The 27,362-nt window shown below is 44.1% G+C and overlaps 1 protein-coding gene across 3 annotated transcripts in view; it reads left to right on the plus strand.

The window, feature by feature from the left end:
- Nucleotides 1-27,362, plus strand: part of LOC121232769 (probable global transcription activator SNF2L2) — a 192,437-nt gene that overhangs the window by 151,287 nt on the left and 13,788 nt on the right. For 2 of the 3 annotated variants that reach the window (XM_041121185.1, XM_041121186.1), the window contains exon 28: nt 2,935-3,152. In XM_041121185.1, the coding sequence (XP_040977119.1) occupies nt 2,935-3,152 (218 nt within the window). Of the gene's footprint in view, nt 1-1,203; nt 1,297-2,934; nt 3,153-27,362 lie in introns of those variants that run through there. The other variant, XM_041121187.1, reaches the window with a different exon arrangement.

A 27,362-nucleotide genomic window follows, 5' to 3' on the forward strand; every position in this document is an offset into this window, starting at 1 on the left:
GGTACTGAACAGCAGGAAGATTTTCTTGGTACAGGATGCAACATTGAGTCCTCATAATTTTCACTGGTTTTCCATTGGCTTCTACATTGGAATGTGGCTAGAAATCGATACCCAGTACCTCTCATGAGATGTTCAACCCTTTGCAGAATTGGACTCCTTAATAGTTTTTACTGCTTTCTTTCAAGAAAACAGGCTCCAAACTTTATTGTAGTATTTGGTCCTGTTGCCTTAAGGAAAACATTAAATATTTATTTGTACAGTAGTTTTCTTGACTTTCTTTCTATTCACCTCACTAATCTAAAGGCATTTGAGCATGGGAGATGTCTGCTGTGTCCTATACTCTTGTGCAACATCATCCATCAGAAACTGGAGATTTGTTTCTGGGGTGCATTGCATTATCCTGCTGGTAAAGGTTTGGAAGGATGATTTACAGAGTGGAAGAGCAAATGTCACAACTTGTCTGTTCTTTTCTTTTTTTTTTTTTACTACATTGGCCAATGTCATTTTAAAAAAACCAACAACCCCAAACATTCTTTTGACTTCGATCTTACCCCCCACAACAATTTTTCAAAATAGTATATATCCTAAGTAACAACTGTATGCACAGTTCTAAATGAGATGTTAGTACTCAGTGGTGGTGACAACACCATTGATTTGGAGGGTGTGGGGGGGGGAACATTTGGCAAGAAAATATTTTTTTGGTTTTGGTTAATGAGTGAATATCCATTTTCTAAAGCACATTGCATCAAAATGCTAACCTTGGGGTTTTTTTCTTGTCATTCTGAGTATTTTGCTGTATTAGTTGTAATAACCAAAATCTAATCTGTTCAGTACAGAACAATAAAAAATATTGTTTGCATTTTAAAACTGTATTTATTGCATACAATCTATTTTAGTCTTAAAATCATACATGAAATTGACCAATTTTGCTCTTACAATTAAAATGCTAACAAGAATTGGTAACTGCCCAGCTAAAAATCTAGAATCTGAGTGTCTAGAATAATAAGAGAAAAATATGATAAGTAGTTGTCAATATTAAAGCAAGCTGAAGGAAGAAGGCCTTGGGCCTTGTATTAGGTAGAATGAAACAGCAGATTTGAGTATCTACAATCCTTTCAGTATTAAATTTTCACTAAAATAAAATTACTTGTATCTGAAAACATAGCCTTTCCCCAGCTCTCTTTTTTTCCCCCTGATCAGCTGATGAAGAGACTAGCAGCTCATTGCTTTGCTGGTTTGTTAATTTTATCCCCACTAACTGTGATTTCCGATAGCCGGCCTGCTGATAGTGGTAAGGTAAATAACCTTTTTCATTGCAGTCTTGAAGGTTCAGTAGAACTACATCACAGGAATATGTAGATGTATAAGACATCAAAAGCTGGTGTTCTCTGTATTTCAATGTGCAACTGAATACTTAAGGAGAGCAATGACATTAACTGTTGACAGCCTTGCATGCTGTATTTATTATTTTTAGCTTCTAAAATTTGTGGAGAAATTTCCTTTTCTTAATCTTTGCTAGCTGCAGTGGTATATGGTGGGTGTCCTGATTTAACTAAATGAATATTAATGAGTTTTCGTGCAGTTTTTTCCTTACTTACTCTTCCTAACTCATCAGATCTCAAGCCTTCTTCATAGTGGCTATCTGAATGCTTGAAAGCATGATGGAAATTGTCTTTTGATTATTAAGGCCTTGTTTCAGGCTGTCCCTCAGGATTCTGTGTTCATGTTTGTTCTATGGATTTGCACATTAGAGAATGAATAGGAAACAGATTTTGAAATCCCACTAGTGGTTTTAAGATGCCAGGTTTTTTTGTATAGTAAACCAGGTTTTGTTCATAAAATATTTTTCAAGAGAATGAAAATGAAATAAATTATGTCTGGACTGTAATCACTCTTTTTATATTAATTGTTATTCTTATATGATCGTAAATATTAGTCATGTTTGGTTCTGTAGAGAAATGAAGGTAATTGCTTTATGATTATAGCTCTTTCAGCTATGAGAAATGATTGATTGATTAGTATTTGCATGTATTCAAGGCAATATTGAGAGGCAAGAGGGACAAATATCAACATCAGTTATGTTTCAGAAAGTATTACTCAGAAAGCCTACTTTTAAGATTTTTATGGGATTTTTTCCCCCCAAAGAAAAAAGTTCAGCTTCTTGTTTTTTCACCTGGATCTGTTAGTATGTGAACAGGTTCCCTTTATGCCTGGTTTATTTTCATAGAGATTTTATCTCTCTACCTGGTGCTGCTGGCTCTGGTTAAAAGCACACATTTGTGGGTAATTGAAACTGTTAATTTTTTGTGGCTATGCGTGTGTTTTTTCTTTTTTCATTCTGAGTGCTCTTTACTGCAAAACACTATTGTCAGTGCTTCTGCCTCTTTGTTGATTGTTATTCTAAATGAAAATTATACATTTTAGATATGGTTTTAACTGTTAGGTCACTTAAGTTCTTTGAAAGAGAAGCTGAGTCTAGTATGTTACTAGATAAAGTGTGTGTGTGTCTGTATGTAAAAAAAACATATTAAAAAACTGTAATCTCTTTCATTGGAAGCTGAGCATGGTGTGGACTATCCTGTCTGTAAACATGCACATCAGAGTCTTTCTCTTGAACTACATTCTCTAGGACTGCTACTAAAGTGAACAAATTGATGCAAGCCCTCATATATATGAAATTCAGGATCAGATGAATATGTATCTAGGTGGTAGGGTTCTTTATATAACTAATTTAATTTTAGTGTCTTATTATTTGTCAGTAACTGAATTTCCTTTTGAAATCTTTTTTATAAATAGACTGAGCATTTAATGTTGAATTATCTATATCTTGTTGCATTGTATTTTTCTTGGGTTTTTTTTTAAATACTTGTTAATTGTCTTTGCATATTTTTCTTTTGGGTTTTTGGGTTTTTTTTTTTAATCCATGTTTGTCAGGCAATTGAAGACGGCAATTTGGAAGAAATGGAAGAGGAAATCCGGCTTAAAAAACGGAAGAGACGAAGAAATTTGGATAAAGATTCTGGGAAAGAGGATGGGGAGAAAGCAAAGAAAAGAAGAGGCAGACCTCCTGCAGAGAAGTTGTCGCCTAACCCACCTAAATTGACAAAACAGATGAATGCCATTATTGATACTGTGATAAACTACAAAGACAGGTGAGCTCAGCCTTTTTCGGTTTTGACAAATAATTTCTGGAAACTTAATCCTATGTAATTTTCAATTGTAGTTATTTATAAATAAAATAATTCCATTTAGGGCCTGATCTTGTAAGTCTTCCTCTACATAGAGGGCTTTTTAAAGGAACTGGTTGATCGAAATTTGTCAAAATGTAATTTAAAAGATGGGCATATCATGTCTGCTTAGAAATGCTACTGTCCTGTTTAGTAGATATATATCAGTACTGCAGGTTTGGGAAGGGGTTTTCTTTAGCTTAATGGAGTATTCTGTCTTAATAATTATATAAATAATTTTAAATGTGTGGATATAGTTTTGTCAATACAAGTTCTCACCATGACAATTAAGAATAGTCCCAAAATATTTAGGGTTTGCCTGATGAACACTTGACTTTTCAAAGGAAAAACTGTAGAAATACTGAGCACTAGTAGGTTGTTCATAAATGAGACAAGCTTTTTTGTCCTTAAAACCCAATTTTGAACATATATATACATTTCACATGTTAGACTACTGAACCTCAGGAAGAAATATAACTAACTTCTAATCCAAAGGGAAGTTGTGAGATTTTTATTTTGTTTATTTTCCAACTGAAAATAATCTTCTTTATTGAGAAAGAACTTGAGAAATGCTCATCTTCGGCTATTACTTAATAGCGACTCTGTATCAGGCTTCAGCTATGTGTGGAACTTGTACTGTTTGATCTGAGGTTTCTGATTTACTTAAATTGGTGCAAACTTCCTGTGTAGACATTCCTATTTTGCCATACATTTATTTATTTAAGTTGAATAAGGAGCAGGTGTAAACTAAATCAATATAAAATTCATTCAAAAAGAAGGCATTTTCACACCAGAGGAGCTGCACCAGTGTGACCTATTTGGTTTCTGAACTGAGTACCTCCTAATTGTCACATCTCAATTTCTCAGGATGATGACTCAGGTTTGCTGATTCCCAGGTCAGGATTAAGGTGAAACGACACCAGGGATCCTTTAACTCACAAAACTCAATTTTTATTTGCTCACAACAAGAATTGGCATGCTCACCACCAAAATTGGTATGCTCACAACAAAAATTGGCATGAAACTGTCAGTAAACTGTGTAACATGTGCTAACCATACATCACCAAACATATACTACAGGCCTTGCTTATTTGGGAATCAGTTCGGGGAGACAATGAGAGCCCTCCCGTTGAGTCACAAGGTTCAGAGCGGACCCCCTTGCTTTCTAGACTCCTTCTCAGTGAGGAGCCTAGGGGCGGCTGAAACCACTCCTAGTCCCAGACTTGGTCAATGGTTTATGTCTAAAGGGATGAGGCATAGGGATTAGGGAAAAGGAAAAGGGAAAGAGAGAGAGAGAAGAGAAAGATTTCACCAGTCCTGGATCCAGAGTTGGTTCAGTCAGCCAAGGGGTCCAGTCAGCAGAGGGGTCCGGTTCCGGTGGGCTTGCACACATGGGGCTTCAGTTTGTGTCCTTTTATCATCTCCTTGCCCCTCCTTCGGGCAGGCACTAAAATTCATTAGGCTAATTAGCTAGCCTTTGAGCCATGGGCTTGGGGGTCGTTTGGGGAGTAGCTTCCCCTTCCCTGCCTTCGCCATACATGGTGAGCTGCCCTGTTCAGGATATCAGAACAGCTTATCAGAACAGGGAACTGTGCACCCTCCAGCACACCCTCCCCCTCCTGTTGCTGATGGGTGCTGATGGGCTTCTTTTCACCTGTGGTTCCTTGCTAGGCAGAGTTCCTTGTTATGCAGAGTTAGTCGTTAAGCAGAACTTGCCCCACCACAAAGTTTGAGACATTAACTCCTTCAGTCTCTCACACCACCCCGTGGCTTAAACATTGTCCTAGTCTTCTCCCAGGCTGGTGATTTAGATGTAAAGAAAGGGGAGAGAAAAAGGAGAGAGATACTTAATGGACAGAAGAGGGGGACAGAACAAAAAATCCACATAACAACACGTGTCCAATGCTAACAAGTCATTTTCCCCACCCTGTGAGTCCCAAGGACGTTAGAAGAGAGGTCAGCAACGATCCTCCATTAAGTCAGTCTCTAGGTTGCATCGTTTAGAAAAGTTCTCCAGTCTTGTAACTTTTCTCATCTTCTTTCGCGCTTCTTCTCAGGAGATAGTTGCGTTGTATATGGTGAGACAGCATTCTCCATCGGTGAGATTTAACATCCCATATACCCTATGTTCCTTTAACAACAACATCACAAGATTCAAGGTTTTCTCCTCAGGGAAGATAAATCTTTGAATTGTCAGAGACGGTTTTTTTGTTTTGTTTTTTAGGCCGAAATGAATTCCTTTGTACAAACACCAAAGAACCTGGATCCGAGTCACGGCACCAAGTTTGTTATAGACGCTCGTGACAAATTGGAGGAGCCAATTTGTATTAAATAAAAGATCGAATTTATTAGCAAGCGATAAAAGAGCAAAACAGCGCTGGGCGGCCGGGGGAGACAGTGCTCCGCCACAAGCTCGCACCCAAACAGGGGAAGAGCCTCTTTATTTATACAGTCTTTTTAGTCCCTGATACGTGAAGGCTGGCTGGTATCTTGTGCCATCAGGTGTTAAGTGGTCGTAATTTGCCTTCTGGTGGTTGTTGGGATGAAGGCCAAAGTCTTCCTCAGCTGTTCTTTAGGTGACTCAAGTCCCATTCATGCTCTGTAAACGTTTCTCTACATATGTTAATCATCGGTACTCATGGTCTTAGATAAGTGAAGAATATCCCTACCTCCACATGCGATTTCATGAACAAAGTTAACCCATTCATTACAATCCCCCCTTTTCTATTTTATCCTGATTTTGTTCATTAAATCGATCTAATACTTCTTTTGTCCGCCCGAGGATAGGATTAATTCCTTCATCCTCTATTTGTTCATATTGTTTTCGTAACAGCATTAAGTGTGCAGCTTCTAAGGGCCCTTTAACAATAGCGATCAACTTATTAAAAATGCATGGCCCAAAAGTCAAAAATAAGATCAACAAGATAAGGGGTCCTGTAATAGTTGACAATAGGGTGGTTAACCAGGGTGAATAATTAAACATAGACTCATACTAGCTCTGTTGTGCTTCCCTGTCTTTCTTCCGTTTTTTTAACCCCTCCCGTAGCTTGGCCATTGTATCTCTAACTACTCCAGTATGGTCAACATATACACAACACTCTTCCCGTAGGGCTGCACATAACCCCCCCTGCTGCATGAACATTAGGTCTAAGCCCCGTCTGTTTTGTAATACCACTTCTGATAAAGACCTAACAGACTGTTCTAGGGCTGTCATGGCTTTTTCTATCCTAGCCAAATCCTCGTCGACTGCTATTCTTAAGGATTGAAATTCTTGATTTTGTTGTACGAGGGAGGTTATTCCTGTACCAGCTCCAGCAGCTCCGACTGCTATGAGGGTTGCTACCGTGAGGGCTGTCAAGGGCTCACGTTTTTTGTATGTGAGGGGCCTGAGTAGTTTGATAGTTATAAATAAAATCTTCGGGATGGTAAATAAGCTTAGGTATTACAGTTACTTGTAAGATAGTAGTAGTCTGTACAATATTGTTATTATCATCTTCCTCTGTTACGACTGAATTTGGTCTTACACCAGAGGGTTTATTTGGCACCAGCTCTTTCCTTATCGTAATTATTCCCCCTTAATCTGCGCCTGGTTTTCAAAGTCTGATTCCCCATGTTCTCTCGGTTAACCAAGCAGGATCTTTCGGGTTGGTTGCATTAATATAAACATATGGGCAATTTCCACTCCATAGTCTTGTTTGGCTTCCATCCCAACCATGTGAAGCAGGTGTACATCCATGAGGCCCCCATCCTACAGATAGGAATTTATCTGGACCTCCCCTAGGAATCCAATCAGAAGCTATAGTTTTGCAACCCCAATAAGCATAATAGTAAGAGTCGGGATGGTTGCAATACCCCTTTCCAGGGTTAGAACTGGGACAAAACTAAAAGCCTAAGTTATGTAGACATGGGTTCCTGGGTATGATTTGACATAAGGATTGATTAAAGCTTGGGGCCCCGGCAGCAATTACTTGCTGTAGTATCTTTTGATCCTCCCACCTATAAAGCGTCTATTTGTAAGGTTGGTGGGGGTTCCCTTTGTCTTGGGTTGTCTCCATTAGCACTAGTAACAGTCCTATCATTCAAGTGCTTAATCTCAAGTTTGAGAAAAGTGGTGTCCCTTTACCCTTGCGACAGGTATTCCAAGGGTGTTGATAATCATTTTGATTTTTGTCTTCATCCCTGGTGAGAGATGGGAGACTTTGGGGAAGCTCTGAGGATGTTTTATTTGGGAGTAATAAGTCAAGAGGCTCTGTGAGCCTTCTCTGGAGGTAGTTCATCAACCTTAATCCCCACAGCAGTACGTCTCTGCCCTCTTCTCTGCCTACTCTGTTGCTTAGAGCAGCGAGGTATACTATCTTCTCAGCAGCAGTCGTATTCTTCAGGGGAACCTCTTTTATATTTACTTTGTTTTGACTTATATGTGTCCCAGTTTGTATCCTTCACTTCCCAAGCTCCCCACCCCACTCTGACCACTGTTCGTCTGCGGGATACTTGCACTATTTCAGTCTTCGTTGGGCATAACTCATTTACATAAAGACAACACCTCTCAGGGTTTATGCCTTTAGCAAAAATATCCCACCATTCTTTGGAGTCTTTTATAATTTTCCCAGTTGATATTCCCATACATAATGCTTGCTCAATTAATTCCTGTTCGTAATTATAACATTCGTGGCAAATGTCACTAGGGGAATACCCATAGGAGCAATGTGTCCACCACTTTTCTCTACAAAGTTTACACCTGTAACATACAAAGATAACATATACAGTGAGGATTTTTACAAAAGACAGTCTCACTCCTCCACTTTTCTTCGGAGCTTGATTTTCAAGCTGTCAGGGTCTTTGGTCACCTCTCAATGAGAACTCCGAATTGGTCCTTTGATCCTGCTTGCATGAGTCTATCCTAGTTCTGTAGTTCGGACAGCAGTTTCTGTGGTAAGTAAAACAAGAAAGGGCCCCTCCCACCTAGGAGTGAGAGAGGATTTTTTCCAGGCTCTTATTAATACCATATCACCTGGCTTTACTGAATTTCAGGGGTTGTTTTTCTTTGGTGTCCCTTAACATGTACCACAGTTATTCGCTTGGGCCCTCTTATTGCTTGTCTTGACTTCCTTTTCCCTGTTATTACTCGAGATGACCCATCAGCGAATAACTTTTCTCCCTCTCTCAATTTTACCTCTTCCAGATCTAGCCTAATTTTTGTTTGTTCTTCAATGGTCTGAAGGCAATTATGTGTTAATTCTTCTTCAGGACCCCCATACAAAAATTGCGCCGGATTTTTTAAGTTCGTTGTTCCGATCTCCAATTTAGGGGAATGGATTAGGATCCCCTTATATTTTAAAAGCCTAGCATCGGTGATCCATTTTTCAGCCTTTTGTTGGAGAACTCCTCGAATATTATGGGAGAACACCCTTAATTCACTTCCAAACGTTACCTTATTTGCTTCTTCCACTATCAGGGTTACAGCAACAACTGCTTGTAAACAGGTGGGCCACCCTCTACTGACGGGATCTAATAATTTGGAAATATACCCTACAGGTTTCTTTTTCCCTGTCCACTCCTGGGTTAAAACTCCGTATGCTGTCCCCTCCTCAGTGGCCACAAATAAATAAAAGGGTCTCTTCATATCAGGCAGACTCAAGACAGGGGCGTTAACTAGATCAGCCTTGAGACTCTCTAATCTCTCTTCATCCTCCGGGGTCCATTTAAGCAACTCATCCATAGTTAACTTTTGATACAAAAATCGTGCTTTTGCACTAAAGTTTTCAATCTACTGTCTACAATATCCAAATAGCCCCAACAATTGTCTAATCTGTTGTTTACTCCTCAGGGCTTTCAGTGATAAAATCCCATTTACTCGTTCGGGGTCTAACTTCTTAGTCCCCTTGCTTATCCAGTGTCCTAAATATTTCACCTCCTTTTCCACAAACTGTAGTTTTGGCCGTGATACCTTGAGGCCTTGAAGGCCCAAGAAATTTAACAACCGTATGCTTTCTTTTCTGACTGTTTCTTGATTTTCTCCTGCTAACAATAAGTCATCCACATACTGTATTAGTACGACCCCATCCTGCAGTTGGTATTCCCGTAGAACCCGTTCTAGGGCTTGTCCAAATAAGTTTGGGGATTCTGTAAACTCCTGGGGGAGTACAGTCCACCTTAACTGCTGTCTCCTATGAGTGTCTGGGTCTTCCCACTCGAAGGCAAAATAATCTCTACATTCCTCCTTTAGAGGGCATGACTAGAATGCATCCTTAAGATCTATTACGCTATACCATTGGTTCTCGGGTCCCAATTGACTCAGCAGGGTGTGTGGGTTTGCCACTACCGGGAACCGGCTGACAGTCCGTTTATTGATTTCCCTTAGGTCGTGCACCAACCGATAGCTACCATCGGATTTTTTTTTACTGGTAAAATCGGGGTATTAAAAGGGGACATGCAGGGTTCGAGTACCCCCTTTCCCAATAGTCTTTTAATCTCAGGTTTTAGTCCCCTTCTCCCTTCATTAGATAAGGGATATTGTTTAACTCTCACTGGAATCTCTGGGTTCTTAATAACCACCTCAAATGGTTCAATCAAGCCATTCCATTGGGGTCTCATCTTTTTCCTGTGAGCCGGATCCTGATTATTCCAGTTTGGCCAATTTAAGGGCCATTTTTGATCCGTCGCTGGGCCAGCCTGATGTTGCTGGTCCCACAGTCTCATCCCAGCCCCCCTAATCTTGTCACTTTCTTCTACGGTAAATAATATGCCCAGGATAGACTGTAATTCATCCCACGTGTACAAATTCAGTCCCAAGAATTGATCCAACCTTTTGGCTACCCCCAGGGGATCATCTAACAGATTCCCCATTTCCTTCTTAAATTTTCTTACATCCCCTGTATTAAGGGGGACTGCCACATACCCCGTTCCCGGTCCCCCCTGTTCATCCTCACCAGGCACCAACATTTCCCGAAGAAGGAACAATCTTTCCTTTCTTCGTATTATTTTATTACGTGCAGACCTTCTGGGAGGGGGTGCCGGGGCTGAGGAATTAGGTTCCGAATCTGACCCTTCCTGGGCCTGGGCTATTTCCTGGCCTTGGAGTGGGTCCTGAGGAGGAGGGGCCTGAGGGGCATAGGGAGGGGGCCAAAGGGGGTCCTCATCATCTTTTCGAGGTTTATCTGGTCTGTTTTCTCTTAAGGCAAAGAGGAATGACATTTCCCAGGATTGGGAAATCCATAAGGCAGCATATTCACTTTCCTCTGGGCTGGCTGGTGGTCTCTTATTGTTTACCCATATATTTAATTGTTGACACACCCAATCCTCAGAGGACCCGAACACAGGCGAGAGTATATGAGGATTGCTGAGAGGTTTTCCACCCCAAATCTCAATACAATAACTAATCATCTTTTTCCTTAGACCTATCCTTTCTCCTTGGTGAACTGTCTCAATATCTTAACATCAGGCTTAGGGGACTGTCCGGGGGTATGTCTGGTAACTTATTTCCCTTCCCCATCCCCATGGGTCCAGAGGGCTTGCTTTTCCTCTGTCCCATCTTCCGAGGTGCCCTTATCCACACACACACTCACTTCCCCTCGGTCGTGACTCGCTCCCTCGCGGGCTACGAGAACTGCACTACTGGAGGGTCCGCACTCGTGTGATCTCAGAGAGACCTCTCACACAATCGCACCTCGGGATAACCACCCCAACCAAACGGCTCACGCTTTATATACTCACCCGCTCCCGGGGTCTTCGTTTGGTCTTCGTGCACAAAATTTAAGGGGTCCTGCAGGTTCTTTTGCTCAGTTATCATAATTTAGAGGGGTTCGTGGGTCCAGGGTATGGCGGCGGCACCTCTTCAAGACAGGGCTATCCGGGGATAGGGCGCCTCCCCGCTTGCAAGGGTCCGCACCAAAGAACCTGGATCCGAGTCACAGCACCAAGTTTGTTATAGACGCTCGTGACAAATTGGAGGAGCCAATTTGTATTAAATAAAAGATCGAATTTATTAGCAAGCGATAAAAGAGCAAAACAGCGCTGGGCGGCCGGGGGAGACAGTGCTCCGCCACAAGCTCGCACCCAAACAGGGGAAGAGCCTCTTTATTTATACAGTCTTTTTAGTCCCTGATACGTGAAGGCTGGCTGGTATCTTGTGCCATCAGGTGTTAAGTGGTCGTAATTTGCCTTCTGGTGGTTGTTGGGATGAAGGCCAAAGTCTTCCTCAGCTGTTCTTTAGGTGACTCAAGTCCCATTCATGCTCTGTAAACGTTTCTCTACATATGCTAATCATCGGTACTCATGGTCTTAGATAAGTGAAGAATATCCCTACCTCCACATGCGATTTCATGAACAAAGTTAACCCGTTCATTACACAAGCATTGGGAAAAGCCATCGTACCACGCTGTGGAATGTGGTGCCTCGTTCTATAAGAGGGTTAGAGGTTCTTTTAGTCCTCGTGTGGTGCCATGGGGATCGGAATATTCCCTGTAATTTTCCTAAGACAGGGAGTGTTTGTGGGATTATTATTCCCTCTGTGCATTCTCCCCACCAATAGATAGGTAAACTCTTATGTGCCTTCCCATTTGCACAAGGGTACCAACGCCCGTCAGGGAGATTACAATTGGACGGCTCCCGAGGAGGAGGAAGATAACAACTCCCTGTTAGATTTCCCCATCCTGTTGTTGTGGTTTAACCCCAGCCAGCAACTAAGCACCACGCAGCCGCTCACTCACTCCCCCCCCACCCAGTGGGATGGGGGAGAAAATCGGGAAAAAGAAGCAAGACCCACGGGTTGAGATAAGAACAGTTTAATAGAACAGAAAAGAAGAAACTAATAATGATAACACTAATAAAATGACAACAGCAATAATGAAAGGATTGGAATGTACAAATGATGCGCAGTGCAATTGCTCACCACCTGCCGACTGGCACCCAGCTAGTCCCCCGAGCGGCGATTCCCCGCCCCCACTTCCCAGTTCCTATACTAGATGGGACGTCACATGGTATGGAATACCCTGTTGGCCAGTTTGGGTCAGGTGCCCTGGCTGTGTCCTGTGCCAACTTCTTGTGCCCCTCCAGCTTTCTCACTGGCTGGGCATGAGAAGCTGAAAAATCCTTGACATTAGTCTAAACACTACTTAGCAACAACTGAAAACATCAGTGTTATCAACATTCTTCACATACTGAACTCAAAACATAGCACCGTACCAGCTACTAGGAAGACAGTTAACTCTATCCCAGCTGAAACTAGGACACCTGTATTAGTTATCCCTGTAGAGTGTGATTCATTACATCGAAAGCAAGTTCCATTCAGTGTCCCAAGAAAACTAGAAGTGTTGGCATAATGGGGGCGCATCATTACAGGGTCTCCCCCTCTGCCTCTTTCCATGTCTTTTAATCTCCAAGACCAATTGTATCGATCATTATCATGTGGGTCTCTGCTATCCAGATCAAGTTTATACTTTACTATAGTTCTGGAACCATTTCCATATAAACAAGTATAGTTGGCAGTTCTATTCAATAGTGTTTTAGTGCTTGTTTGTTCTGAGGGGGACACCAATAAACGGGAAGGTTTCTCCTTGTCTGGGTATTAAGGTACACATCCAACAGCTTGATACATTAATATCCTTTGCTAGCTCCTGGTTATATCTGACAAACAGGTTTTCATCCCACGCCTTACACAGAGTCCCCACAACTCCCCATATTACCGCGTAAAAAATAAATGTCCATCGGGTTTTGTGGTGACTTTCCATGGAGTTTTGGGTGTCTTTTTCACGCTGGTGTGATGAATCCAAGCGTCCTGTTCCTTGATTCTGATTGCAGTAAAGGAGGTGAGTAGTACTTGGAATGGTCCTTCCCACTGTGGCTCCAGGGTTTTTTCTGTAAGAGACTTTACATATACATAATACCCAGGTTGTATATTATGTACAGGTCCATCCAAACGTCTCCCTCGAGTCCCAGCCACATGCTTCTTGATTTTATTGAGCTGCTTACTCAATGCTACCATGTAAGAGGTCACAATTTCGTCCCCAGCTTGCACAGACACCCCTTTCTGTATTTCATAGGGTCGTCCATACAACATTTCAAAGGGGCTCAGTCCTTCCCTCGCCCTTGGTCTTGTTCGTATACGCAAAAGGGCTAAAGGGAGAGACTGAGGCCATGTCAGATTTGCTTCTTGTCCCAATTTCACAATTTGCTGTTTGATTAAGTGGTTCATTTTTTCCACTTGACCACTCGACTGGGGGTGATATGGAGTATGAAGCTGCCAATCTATACCCAAATGGCCGCTAATTTGTTGTACTATTTTTGAGACAAAATGTGGTCCTCTGTCAGACGACATGGTTGCTGGAACCCCAAAACGTGGTATTATCTCTTGTACCAGTATTTTAGTTACCTCCCGAGCTTTAGCTGTTCTTGTTGGGAATGCTTCTGGCTAACCAGAGAAGGTATCAGTTAATACCAATAAATATCGATACCCCCCCCCTTTTCTTGGAAGTTCTGTAAAATCAATTTGCCATTGTTGTCCAGGCCCATTGCCTTTTCCAATCTGGCCCATTTCTGGCTTGGGGGTATTCTTAGGATTAGTCTGGAGGCAAAGATCACACTGTTGAGTCACCTGTCTCACTGTGGTATATAAATTTCTAGCCACAATTTCTCTTATCAAATGTTTATACAGAGCCTCTGTCCCCCAATGTCTTTTCCTATGCTCCTCCCGTATCAAATGCCACAGTAAGCAAGAGGGAATGATTAGCTTTCCTTGTGGGGTATGAGCCCACCCCTCTTCATTATATGACCCTTCCAAATCTGTAATAAGCTTCTGATCTTCCCTGGTATATTCTGGCTTACCTTTTAGGGAGATTTGTCTATCAGGAATTAAAGCCCCTTCTGTTTTTACCTTTGTTTTGGCCACTTGTTTTGCCTCTCTGTCCGCCAGCTCGTTCCCTTTTTCCAAATCTGAGCTCACTTTCTGGTGTGCCTTAATATGCATAATTGCTACTTTCTTAGGGAGCTGGACAGCTTCCAGTAACTTCAGAATTTCTTCTGCGTGTTTGATATTTTTCCCTTGGGAATTCAATAGTCCTTTCTCCTTCCAAATTGCTCCATGTGCATGTATAACTCCAAAGCCATACCTTGAGTCTGTATAAATGTTCACAACTTTCCCTGGGCCAATTCCAGGGCATGGGTTAGAGCAATTATTTCTGCCTTCTGTGCGGAGGTGTTCATGGGCAAAGCCCCTGATTCTATTACCTCTTGGCTGGTGGTGATGGCATATCCCGCATGTCGATTACCATTTAGGATGTAACTGCTTCTGTCTGTGAACCAAGTTTCCCCGTTTTCCATGGGGCTGTCTTTCAGGTCTGGGCGGCTTGCGTATGTTGCTTCGATGGTTTCCAAACACTCATGATGTACTGGTTCTCCTGTGTTCCCGCTGAGAAAAGAAGCTGGGTTGACAATGTTAGTGACTACAATCTCCACATCATCCTGCTCTATCAACATAGCTTGATATCTCAGGAATCTTTGCGGAGAGAGCCAATGTCCACCCTTTGCTTCCAGTACTGCTGAATACTGTGTGAGACACCAGAACAGTCATTTTCTGGCCCAGAGTAAACTTTCAGGCTTCCTGTATGTTCAGTATTACAGCTGCAACCGCCCGCAGGCATCCAGGCCAACCTTTTGCAGTCGTGTCTAACTGCTTAGAGAGGTAGGCAACTGCCTGTCGATATGGACCCAGGTTTTGTGCTAATATTCCCAGGGCAATGCCCTGCTTCTCATGGGAGTAAAGAAGAAACGGCTTACTCACATCTGGGAGTCCTAAGGCCGGGGCCGACATCAAAGCCTTTTTCAGTAGCTCAAAGGCTCGTTCGGTCTCCTTGTTCCACTCAAGGTGTTTCTGCTCAGTGGCTGTCAGCGCATACAGTGGTTTAACAAGCAATCCATAATTATAGATCCATAATCGGCACCACCCCGTCATTCCCAGAAAAGTCCGTAACTCTTTTACTGTCTGAGGTCTCTGAGTTTGGCATATTGCCTCTTTATGGGCCTGTCCCAAAGTTCTTTGTCCTGCACTAATTTCATAGCTCAAATAATTCACTTTGCGTTGCATTACCTCTGCTGCCTTCTTGGATACCCAGTACCCTTGAAGTCCCAGGAAATTCAGCAGACTCACCGTCCATATTATACAATCTTTCTCTGTTTTGGTGGCGATCAGGATATCATCCACGTACTGCAACAGCTTTCCCTCCTCAGACGGGGCTTCCCAGGATTCTATGACTTTCGCAAGCTGATTGCTGAAAACGGTAGTACTATTCTTAAATCCTTGTGGCAACACCGTCCAAGTGAGCTGGGTCTTTCGACCACTCTTGGGGTTTTCCCATTCAAATGCAAACAATTTTTGGCTGGCCTCGTGAAGAGGGAGGCAAAAGAAAGCATCCTTCAAATCTAAAACAGTAAACCAAGTCAATTCAGGTGTTAATACGGTCAACAGGGTATATGGGTTCACCACTACTGGGTAAAGATCTTCAGTTATCTTATTCACCGCCCGTAAGTCTTGGACCACCCGATATGACCCATCGGGCTTCCGAACAGGTAATATAGGGGTATTGAATTCAGACTCACACTCTTTTAGTAATCCCAACTGCAAAAATTTTTCTATCACTGGCCGGATTCTTTCTCTGTCTTCCTTCTTTAGGGGATATTGTTTAATTCTTACCGGCTTTTGGCCTTCCTTGATCCTAACTTCAACAGGTGGAGCACTTTTCACTCTTCCAGGTGTATCGGTAGCCCATACCCCTGGGTACGCTTGGTTTAAGATGTCCTTGCTAATGCTTCCTTCTAGGGGGAGACTGGTTAAGGTTAGGCTCAATATTTGAATATATTGCTGATCTTTTACCTCCAGAGTAATTTCTCCCTTTTCGAATACAATTTTTGCTCCCAATTGTTCCAACAAGTCCCTTCCCAAAAGTGCCTTTGGGGAGTTGGGCATATATAAAAATTTATGAATGCCCCACTGTTTTCCTAATTTATATTCTAAAGGTTTACAAAAATATGCCTTTTCACTTTGGCCAGTCACTCCTTTCACCATGACATAATCATCTCCCAGGGGCATCAAAGCTTGATTCAGAACCGAGTATGTTGCCCCTGTATCTACCAAAAATTCTACCTCTTGTTGTGTTTTCCCTAGCTTAATTATAACCAGTGGATCCGCTAGGGTAGATTCCCCAGGTTCCCGTCAATCTCCCTTCACATGGGCTACCGTTCTTCCTGTTTGAGCCCTCTGATCCTCCTTCTTGTTCTTTGGGCATTCCTTTTTCCAATGACCAAATTTCTTACACAAAGCACATTGATCCTTGCCCAGTCAGGGCAAGTCTCGTCTAGGCCCTCTTCCTCTTTCTTCCTGGATAACAGCCATTAATTTCCTTTGCCCCTGCCTATATCCTTCTTCTCTGTTACTAAATACTCTCCATGCTTCATCCAACAATATTTCTAAATTCCTACCCTCTGTAGGGCGTAATTTCTGAAGTTTGCACCTTATATCCCCTGTAGATTGACCCAAAAACAGGGAGACCAATTGTTGTACTCCTACCTCTGACCCAGAATCCAGCGGTGTGCTGTGGCACATTACATCCCTCAATCGATCCAGGAATTCAGATGGAGACTCGGAAGGACTCTGTTTGACTGCATATAAAGCTGACCAATTTATAGTTTTGGGGATTGCCCTCTCCATTCCTTTTGCAATCCACTCCTGATACCCTTGCAATCTTTCCATATGTGCAGATCTATTAACATCCCACTTTGGGTCTTGGAGAGGGAAATATTCCTTAATGTCCCCTCCTGTGATCTTATAATGATCTTCAGCAAGGTTCCCTGCTGTTTTTAAAATCAGCTGTTTCTCTGTCTCAGTCATATATTCCAATAATAGCTGTATATCCTTCCAATCAGGGTTATGCTGTTTTACAATAAACTGGAAATGCTTAGTTACACCTATCGGATCACTCCTATAATCTTTTGCAACCTTTTTCCATTCCCCTAGGTCAGCAGTAGAAAAGGGTACCTTGCTGTCCGGGGGGGGGGGTTGGAGTTCTGTCCGAGTCTGCATCCTGTTCCTGTGGTCGAGGGGGAGGCTTAAACAAATCAATTAGCTTTGTACATCTTTGTCCAATACTACATGCCGAACAGCACCGCCTCGGTTTACCTCTAAGCTCCTTGTTGTTTTCTTGCTCAAGTGCAAGCACCATGGGGTCCTGTGGGGGTACCATTCCACAGTCCCTTTGCCACTCCGGATGGTTTCGGAGGGTGAAAAACATGTCTGCATACGAAACCCCATCCCATTTTCCTTCTCTCCTTATAAACAGCATTAGTTGTAATGGAGTATTATAATCTATTGACCCATTAAGTGGCCACTTAGCATCACCTTCTAACTCATACAACGGCCACCATTGATTGCAATATTTAATAAGGTTCTTTTTATTTTCCGTACCTCCGGTCCCAACAATATCTTTCCAGTGGGCAATTACACAACCCAGAGGACTCTTCCTCAATATTCCTCCTTGATTGTTTCCCATTTTATAACTTCTCCTTTTAATAAGCTTCCATGCAAATCGTTTCTTACACCTCTTTATAGTCTTCTCCCAGTTTTCCTCCCACTCGTCCCGAATTTCCAGGATTAAATTTTCCTTTCCACACACCAATCTCACTATTTCAGCTACCTTTCCAACCACAATCAATCTCAACTGTGTACGTAGCCCGTCCCCTCTTATCCCAGGGAGTCCAAACCCGACACTCAGGGCATTCAATATCCCCTCCACAATCTATTTGCAACCTCTGTTTACACCACACACATTCCAGGACATATGAGGGCATACACTCATTTCCTGGATGTAAAAGACACCATTCAAATACCCACATTTATGCGATGCACCATACAGAGACTTTCTTATACCAACACCACAAAATGATTAAGATAATCAAACTCAAACTTACAATTACAATGCTAACATATAAATTCAAGTTCCAAATCATCAGGGAGTCACACTTCGTTCGTCTCTGGCCATACCCCTTGTGGAGTTACAAAACTGTGGATCAGAACTTCACACACGCTCTGCAGCTGAGCTGCCTCTCTTTTACTCAAACATTCAATTCACAGTTTTAGACATTTACACATTAACAAGCATATATACACATATAAATCTCAACATAACATTTCCACATACTCACACAAAATCTTTAACATTAAAGTTCCAAACATTCACATCATACAATCATCGCTCCAGTTGACAACCTTTCAGCAGCTGCAAAATGTACCAAGTGCAATTGCGAGGGGGTCCGCTTACCCCAAAAATGTACCAAGCGCAATTGCGAGGGGGTGCGCTTACCCTTCTCCTGCCTCTTATGTACCAGTCATCGACAGGTCCGTCCTGGCTCCCGATACTGGGATGCAGTGGTCACCCCGGATTTGCTCGATCTACCCCCAAGATTGCTGGCAGCCGCTCTATCGGTCAGCAAATCCCCCCTTGTTACCATACAGGGTACCCTCCTCCCATAAGGGGACTACGCTGCACGCCAGACGTCTCTGCGCGATTTACCAGCTGCCCCGGCCCGTACCTTTACAGGCTCCCTTTGTGAAACATACCGTTTGGTCCGTGGCTTCAGGAGGTTGTTGTCTGCTCCCGCGGTGAGCGGCTGGCAGCGGAGGCTCCTCCGAGGAAAGTGCTCGGGGTGCGCCTGCTCCGCAGTCAGTCCCGCAGCCGAGCAGAGAGTCTCCTGCCTGGCTCGCCAAACTGACGTGCGGAAACAGACTCCACAATCAGTGAGATTGTAAAGTAGGTATGTTTATTCAGCGCTGGGCAGCACAGGGGGTAGTCCCACCAAAGTCGTGCGCGCCCAACTCGGCAGTTCGCTTCAAGTTTATACAGTCAAGTGTTACATATACATGGGGTTTCTCAATACGCCTATACATAGGCATGACCTATCCCCGCTTCATATTAAAATTAGTTCCAAAAAGTCACAAGGCCGGTCTTGGCTGGTTTTTGGGGTTGACTGCTGCTGCTTATCAGGGACTATCTCCTGCCCCAGCCAGCCTCAACAATGCAAATGTTAAGCATCACTTCTCATCCCCTTGGGCCAACAATGCAAACGTTAAGCATCACTTCTCATCCTCTTGGGCCAACGATGCAAACGTTAAGCATCACTTCTCATCCTCTTGGGCCATGTCTACCTCTACTGAAATTTCTTTAACTTCATTATAAGCTAGATAATTATTAAACAGTTCTTATCTACATCCATATATCTACTAAGGTTCCTTTGGCTCCCCGTTTCAGCAGAGGATTATTTCCCCTTGGATAGCTATCATCGGGGTCACCCTATATGTTTCCATCCCATTCTTCAGAGGATACAATTAGCTTCCTAATTTGCACAGTGTCAGAGGGATGGGGAGCTTGCATAAGCATAATTTCAACCCTTTCCTCCAACTTTTTTTTTTTTCTCCTTTTCTTCCTGTAATTGTCTCTGCAGCTGCTCAATTTTCAAGGACAGTATTAATTCAGCTGCTTTTCTGCCTTGTATTTCTTCCTTTAAGTCCAATTCCCTTTTATTGCAGTTCTTCCTAATCTGACAAGCGGCTTCTAGACAGGTACCTAACATTTTGCAAATAATTCCCTTTCCTTTTCCATCCTTTACATGGCCCCTGGCTAACTTTAGCTGTTCTTCCACAGATTTCCAATTATGCCAGTTATCACGAGCCCATTCCTCAGAAAATTTGGGACTCGAACTAATTCCATGTTTTTGTAAGTACTCAGTGATACTGCTTGCCGTCCTGCCGACTATGCCAATTTGTCGTGAAATGGAGTGGTTTGGACCGCTTAAAGAATCACCTCCAATGGTATTAGTAAAAATTATTTAATAGGAATTTATATAAAAGTGCAACTTCACAGAATTCAATGGCAAGGTTCACTCTATTACTTAATACATGGATGAAATGCACACAGGAAAATTAAGTTAGAATCAAACTAAAATTATGTATACAGAGACCAAAGATGCAATAGGGTAAAAGAGAAACATACAAAGAAAAATCAAGTTAGAATTGATTTCTCATGATTTGTACAGAGATTGGGAATGTAAAAAGGTAGGGGAGACCCTCCCGTTGAGTCAAGAGGTTCAGAGAAGACCCCCTTGCTTTCTAAACTCTTGTTGGAGTCTAAGTGTGGCTGGATCAACTCCTAGTCTCAGACTTGGTCAATGGTTTATATCTAAAGGAATTATAATAGTAGCCTGAGATTCATTCACAGTCAACTAAAGTTCATGACAGTGACTTATGTATAGATTTGAAAAGCAATATTTGTAATATACTTGCTATAGAATATTCAGGTTAGTACACACACACACGCACAAAGACACTAAGAGATATACATATAAGCGAGTCAAAGAGGTATACCTGTTAAAAATTCCCCTCGAGTTCAGTGAAAATATTCATGTCAAATGCTTCGGCATCTTTCTCAATGGGCAAAGGGTTGAGCCTCAAGGAGCGAAGAGTATCAGCCCAAGTCTTGTTGGCTTTCAGCAACAGACCTCTGGTCTTCGCAAACTGAAGAGTTTGCGAGCTGAGAGGCGTCCCACTCAGAGGGAGATGCTGGTCACAGCCCGCTGTGGTCCAGGAGAGCTCAAAGGGTCTCACTTAGTACCGCTGTTTATAGGTTCAGGAGATGATTGGCTTTAGTCATCAGCAAATTACTGGGATTCCAGTAGCACTGGTACCGTTTCACGAGTTATGATTCAGATAAGGAAGGCTCCAAGGCTGTCAGGGAATGAGTTAAGATTCAGATACAGGATGCTCCAAGGCTGTCAGGAGAGGACTGAGATATGTCCCAAGGTTGCCAAGAAATGACTAATTATCCCTACTCCTGTCCCCAGCCTCTGCCGGGCAACAGGAGTCCTTGGCACGGTCAGTACAGCTCCCTGTCTTAGCGATGCAAGAGCTCCTGGTACGGTCAAGGGACGCTTAACCGCCCAACTCATTACACTTATGCTAAGGCCTAGCAAGACTCCGTGAGTTCATAGATTGGCCCAGAGAGGGGGAAGAAATGCACCACCACACCCCGTCCAACCTGACCTTGAATGTTTCCAGGGATGGGGCATCTACCACCTCTCTGGGCAACCTGTTCCAGTGTTTCACCACCCTCATCCTAAAAAATTTCTTCCTTATATCTAGTCTGAATCTACAGTCCTTTAGTTTAAAACCATCACCCCTTGTCCTATCACTACAGGCCCTACTAAAAAGTCTGTCCTCATCTTTCTCATAAGCCCCCTTTAAGTATTGAAAGGCTGCAATAAGGTCTCCATGGAGCCTTCTCTTCTCTACGCTGGACGACCCCAACTCTCTCTGCCTTTCCTCATAGGAGAGGTGTTCCAGCCCTCTGATCATCTTCGTGGCCTTCCTCTAGACCTGCTCCAACAGGTCCATGTCTTTCCTGTACTGAGGACTGCAAACCTGGATGCAGTACTCCAGGTGGGGTCTCACCAGAGCAGAGTAGAGGGGCAGAAATACATCCCTCAACCTGCTGGCCACGCTTCTTTTGATGCGGCCTAGGATACAATTGGCTTTCTGGGCTGCGAGCGCACATTGCCGGCTCATGTCCAATTTTTCATCCACCAGTACCCCCAAGTCCTTCTCAGCAGGGCCACTCTCAATCCCTTCATCCCCCAGCCTGTATTGATACTGGGGGTTGCCCCAACCCAGGTGCAGGACCTTGCACTTGGCCTTGTTGAACCTCATGAGGTTCACATGGGCCCACTTCTTGAGCTTGTCCAGGTCCCTCTGGATGGCATCCCATCCCTCAGGCATGTCAAGCGCACCACTCAGCTTGGTGTCGTCCGTAAACTTGCTGAGGGTGCACTCAATCCCACTGTCTATGTCATTGATGAAGATATTAAACAGTACTGGTCCCAATACAGACCCCTGAGGGACACCACTCGTCACTGATCTCCATCTAGACGTTCAGCCATTGATCACTACCCTCTGGATGCGACCATCCAACCAATTCCTCATCCACCAAACAGTCCATCCATCAAATCCATCTCTCTCCAATTTAGAGAGAAGAATGTTGTGGGGCACCATGTCAAAGGCCTTACAGAAGTCCAGATAGACGACATCTGTAGCTCTTCCCTTGTCCACTGATGTAGTTACTCCATCATAGAAGGCCACTAGGTTGGTCAGGCAAGACTTGCCCTTGGTGAAGCCATGCTGGCTGTCTCGAATCACCTCTCTATCCTCCATGTGCCTTAGCATAGCTTCTAGGAGGATCTGTTCCGTGATCTTCCCATGCACAGAGGTGAGGCTGACAGGTCGGTATTTCCCAGGGTCCTCCTTTCTACCCTTTTTAAAAATGGGTGCAATGTTTCCTTTTCCAGTCACCAGGGATTTTACCTGACAGCCATGACTTTTCAGACATCATGGAGAGTGGCTTGGCAACTACATCAGCCAATTTCCTCAGGACTCTGGGATGCATCTCGTTAGGTGTTGTGGTTTAACCCCAGCCGGCAACTAAGCTCCACACAGCTGCTCACTCACTCCCCCCCACCCAGTGGGATGGGGGAGAAAATCGGGAAAAGAAGTAAAACTTGTGAGTTGAGATAAGAACAGTTTAACAGAACAGAAAGGAAGAAACTAATAATGATAATGATAACACTAATAAAATGACAACAGTAATAATAAAAGGATTGGAATATACAACTGATGCACAGTGCAATTGCTCACCACCTGCCGACCGACACCAAGCTAGTCCCCGAGCGGCGATTCCCCCCACCCCCACTCCCCCCAGTTTATACACTAGATGTGGCGTCACATGGTATGGAATACCCTGTTGGCCACTTTGGGTCAGCTGCCCTGGCTGTGTCCCCTCCCAACTTCTTGTGCCCCTCCAGCTTTCTCGCTGGCTGAGCTTGAGAAGCTGAAAAATCCTTGACTTGAGACTAAACACTACTTAGCAACAACTGAAAACATCAGTGTTATCAACATTCTTCTCATACCAAATTCAAAAACATAGCACTGTACCAGCTACTAGGAAGACAATTAACTCTATCCCAGCTGAAACCAGGACATTAGGTCCCATAGACTTATGTATGTTCAGGTTCTTCAGGTGGTTAAGAACCTGATCTTCTCTTGAAGTGGGAGGGACTTTGCTCCCCCAGTCTTTGCCTTGAGGCCGATCCACTCAAGAGGTGTGGGAAGAGAGGTTTCCAGTGAAGACTGAGGCAAAAATTTGTTGAGTACCTCAGCCTTCTCCTCGTCCGTTGTTACCAGTTTGCCAGTTGTGTTCATCAGGGGCGTACGCTTTCTTTGACCTTCCTTTTCTGGCTGACATACCTGTAGAAGCCCTTATTATTCTTTGCGGCTCTTGCCAAATTCAGCTGCAGCTGCACCTTGTCCTTCCTGACTGCATCCCTACACAACTGGGCAACGTCCCTATACTCTCTCCAGGATACCTGTCCTTGCTTCCACTGCCTGTGCATTTCCTTCTTGCCCTTTAGTTTGACCAGCAGGTCTTGACTCAGCCATGCTGGTCTTTTGCCTTCCTTTCCTGATTTCTTACACCTGGGTATAGAGAGCCCTTGCGCTCTGTGGAAAGCGTCCCTAAAGATCTGCCAGCTCTGTTCTGCTCCCTTGTCCCTGAGGGCAGTTTCCCAGGGGGTCCCATTGACTAACTCCTTGAACAGCTGGAAGTTTGCTTTCCTAAAATCCAGGGTCCTGACTTTACTCCTTGCCTGTCCCATATCCCTCAGGACTGCAAACTCCACCAGTGCATGAACACTGCAGCCCAGGCTGCCTCCAATCTTGACGTCACCAATTAGCTCACTTGCGTTGGTGACCAACAGGTCCAGTAACGCATCCCCTCTGGTAGGCCTGTCTATTACCTGGCCTAAGAAGTTATCCTTGATGCACTCCAGGAGTCTCCTGGATTGCCTTCAGCTCGCCGTGCTACTTTTCCAGCAGATGTCAGGGTGATTGAAGTCCCCTGGCAGGATGAGAGCCTGCGAGCACGATGCCTCCTGTAGCTGGAGTAAGAAGGCTTCGTCAATAGGCTCCCCTTGATCGGGCAGCCTGTAGTAAACACCAGCCACAAGGTTCCCTTTGTTGCCTCGGTCTCTAATTCTTACCCATAAGCTTTCAACCTGCTCGTGCCTATTCTTCAGAGACAGCTCTTCACAATCTATCCATTTCTTGACATAGAGGGCAACCCCTCCGCCCCTCCTTCCTCACCTGTCCCTTCTGAACGGCTTGTAGCCATCGATAGCAGCGCTCCAGTCATGGGATTCGTCCCACCAAGTTTCAGTAATGGCAACTAGGTGGTAGTTTTCTAGCAGCACGGTGGCTTCCAGCTCTTCCTGTTTGTTGCCCATGCTGCATGTATTGGTGTAGAGGCACTTCAGCTGGGCTGTTGGCCATGTCACCTTCTTAGAGGAACACCCCTTAATTCCTTTGAGGTATTTCACCGGTGTTCCCCTGTCAGCTCCTATTACCTCAGGAGCCCCCAGCTCAACTCTGTAAGACTTCAAGTATGCTCCAGTGTACCCAGCAAGTCTCACAGCAACAGGCTGAGGGCCCTCACTAGCACCCTGTCCCTCAAACCTTGGCTTGTCACGGGCAAGCCTGATATTATCCCACTCCCCCTTCAAGACTAGTTTAAAGCTCTGTCAATCAGCCCCCCTAGCTCATGAGCAAAGACACTCTTCCCCCTTTGAGAAAGGTGAATCCCATCCGACGCCAGCAGGCCTGGTGCCATGTAGACCATCCCATTATCAAAAACCCCAAAATTCTGGCGGTGACACCAGCCACAGAGCCATGTATTAATAAACTGGGTCCATCCGTTTCTTCCAATATCACTGCCTGCAACTGGAAGGATAGAGGAAAAAAATTACCTGTGCCCCAGATTCCCTTACCAACCATCCCAGGGCCCTGAAGTCTCTTTTGATTGCCCTTGGACTACGCGTTGCAGCTTCATCGCCACCCACGTGGAAGAGCAATAATGGGTAATAGTCCAAGGGCTGTATCAGGCTAGGATGTTTCCTAGTGATGTCCTTAACTCAGGCCCCAGCGAGGCAGCAGACTTCCCTAAGAGGAGGGTCTGTCTGGCATGTTGGACCCTCTGTTCCCCTCAGAAGGGAGTCACCTACAACTATAACCCGTCTTTTTTTTCCTCCTGAAGGCGGTCACGATACAGGGGGTAGGCCTTTCTGACCTTGGCAATGCCTCTAATGTAGATGGACCATCATCCACATCATTAACTGACTGACCTTCCAAATCCAGAGCCTCATACCTGTTGTATAGAGGTACCTGGGAAGGCGAGGTAGGCAAGGAGGGGGTTTGCCTGCCACCCCAAGCATAGACTTGCCTCCATTCACTCCTTTCCTTTAAGCTACTGCCTTCTGCCTGGTGTGGGGGGGAAGGATACAGGATCCCCTTGATCTTGTGTTTTTTTCTGGTGGCTGTTCCTGTTTCTGTCTCAGGGAGGGCAGAGCACAGTTCCACCAGTCTATCTCTTTCTCAGACTCCCCAATGCTCCTTAACCTGTCCACTTCCTCTCAAAGCTCTGCCACCAGGCTGAGCAGATCATCTACTTGGTCACACCTCACACAGCTGTTCTCAATCCTGCCATCAGGTACTAGTGAAAGGCTCTGGCATGCCCTGCAACCTGAGACCTGGATGGCTGTGTGTTTTCATGGGAGCTCTGTCTGGGTAGCCACATCAGTTCTGGTGAGTGCAGAGGACATAGCTTTCTGCTGGGTGGATACCGTAGTTAAGCTCCTTCCGAGAGGGTGATGACCACCCATTGAACTGACCATTGGAGATGGTAGGGTGACAACACCCTTCCCACATGCCCTTCCACACAAACTGCTACACCACAGCCTGGTTGCTAGTGCTCTCTAGGCTACTTTTTATAGATGTAGGGGTGGCTGCTGCTGCTCTGGCAACACCCAGGCCTCACCAGCATCTCCCATGAGAGCTACTGGCGGGTGTGTCTGCTGCCCTGGTGTTTCCCTGCCTCAGGAACCCCTCCCTGTACGCCAAGATCTACCACGCCACTGCAGACCGAGCCGACACCAGAGCCGCTCACCTCGGCGACTGACTACTAGCTTCCGTTACACTGCGTTTAAATCTCCCGCAGTTGCTCTGGCAACGCCCAGGCTGCGTCAGCGTCTCTTGCGAGAGCTGCCGGCTCTTGGTGAGTCTCTCTGCTGCTCTGACGTTTCCCTGCCTCAGGAAACCCCCCTGTACGCCGAGATCTCCTATGCCGCTGCGGGCCGGGCCGGCACCGGAGCAGCTCGCCTCGGCGACTCAATGTTGCATTACTGTTCAAAGTACAGAAGCACTAGAACAGTTGTAAGAATAGAATTTTTAACTTCACAGGAGTTTGTCTGCTAGCTTTTGGTTTTAGAAGTTTAATTGTTTGAAAGAAGTCTTCCAAACCAAATCACCCTGAAGCAGATATCTGGCATTAAAAAAATAAACAAACAAAACACTTGTCTAGGTAATTAATTTCCCAAAGTTACAAAAAAAGGAAAACATTAGGAAATTGTACTTATTAGCCCCTCTGATAGCTGTGCTTTTTTTTTTAACTACACCGTTCTTACTGTTGTCTCTAATATGAATTTCTAACACCAAATTATGAGTAGGATATTGTTTCATTAATCTTTTTCTATCTATAAATGTACTATCTTTGTGTCAGATATCACATTTGCCCTCTTTCTAATTTAGAATTAAAATCACAAGTGGGGGAAAAACTTGGGGATGACGCTGACATTTTTAGACATAAGCATCATCTTTACAGACCCCACCTTCAATGTCTAAAGTGTTTTGGTTTTGGATTTTGTTGCAATTATTTCTACACTTAAGAAACTAATATCTGCAAGTTAGAAAAGGTGCCCTTGTAGGTGTTGAAACTTGGTCTGCATTTGTGATATAAGACAATTGTTTAGCGTGTTAGGGAATTTTTATTGTACCCCTTGAGGCAAATTAAACACACGTTTGTGCTTATATATAAAAAGATTTAATGAGTAATGCATTGGACAGAGTCCTACTGCAATAAGTGGTTCTACAAGGAGTCCGCAAAGATGCAGCATGAGCCAATTCCTTATATACACTTACACCTGTGTTGTCCCAAAACGGGG

The sequence above is a fragment of the Aquila chrysaetos genome, chromosome W, assembly GCF_900496995.4.
Source record: "Aquila chrysaetos chrysaetos chromosome W, bAquChr1.4, whole genome shotgun sequence".
NCBI classification, from domain to species: domain Eukaryota; kingdom Metazoa; phylum Chordata; class Aves; order Accipitriformes; family Accipitridae; genus Aquila; species Aquila chrysaetos.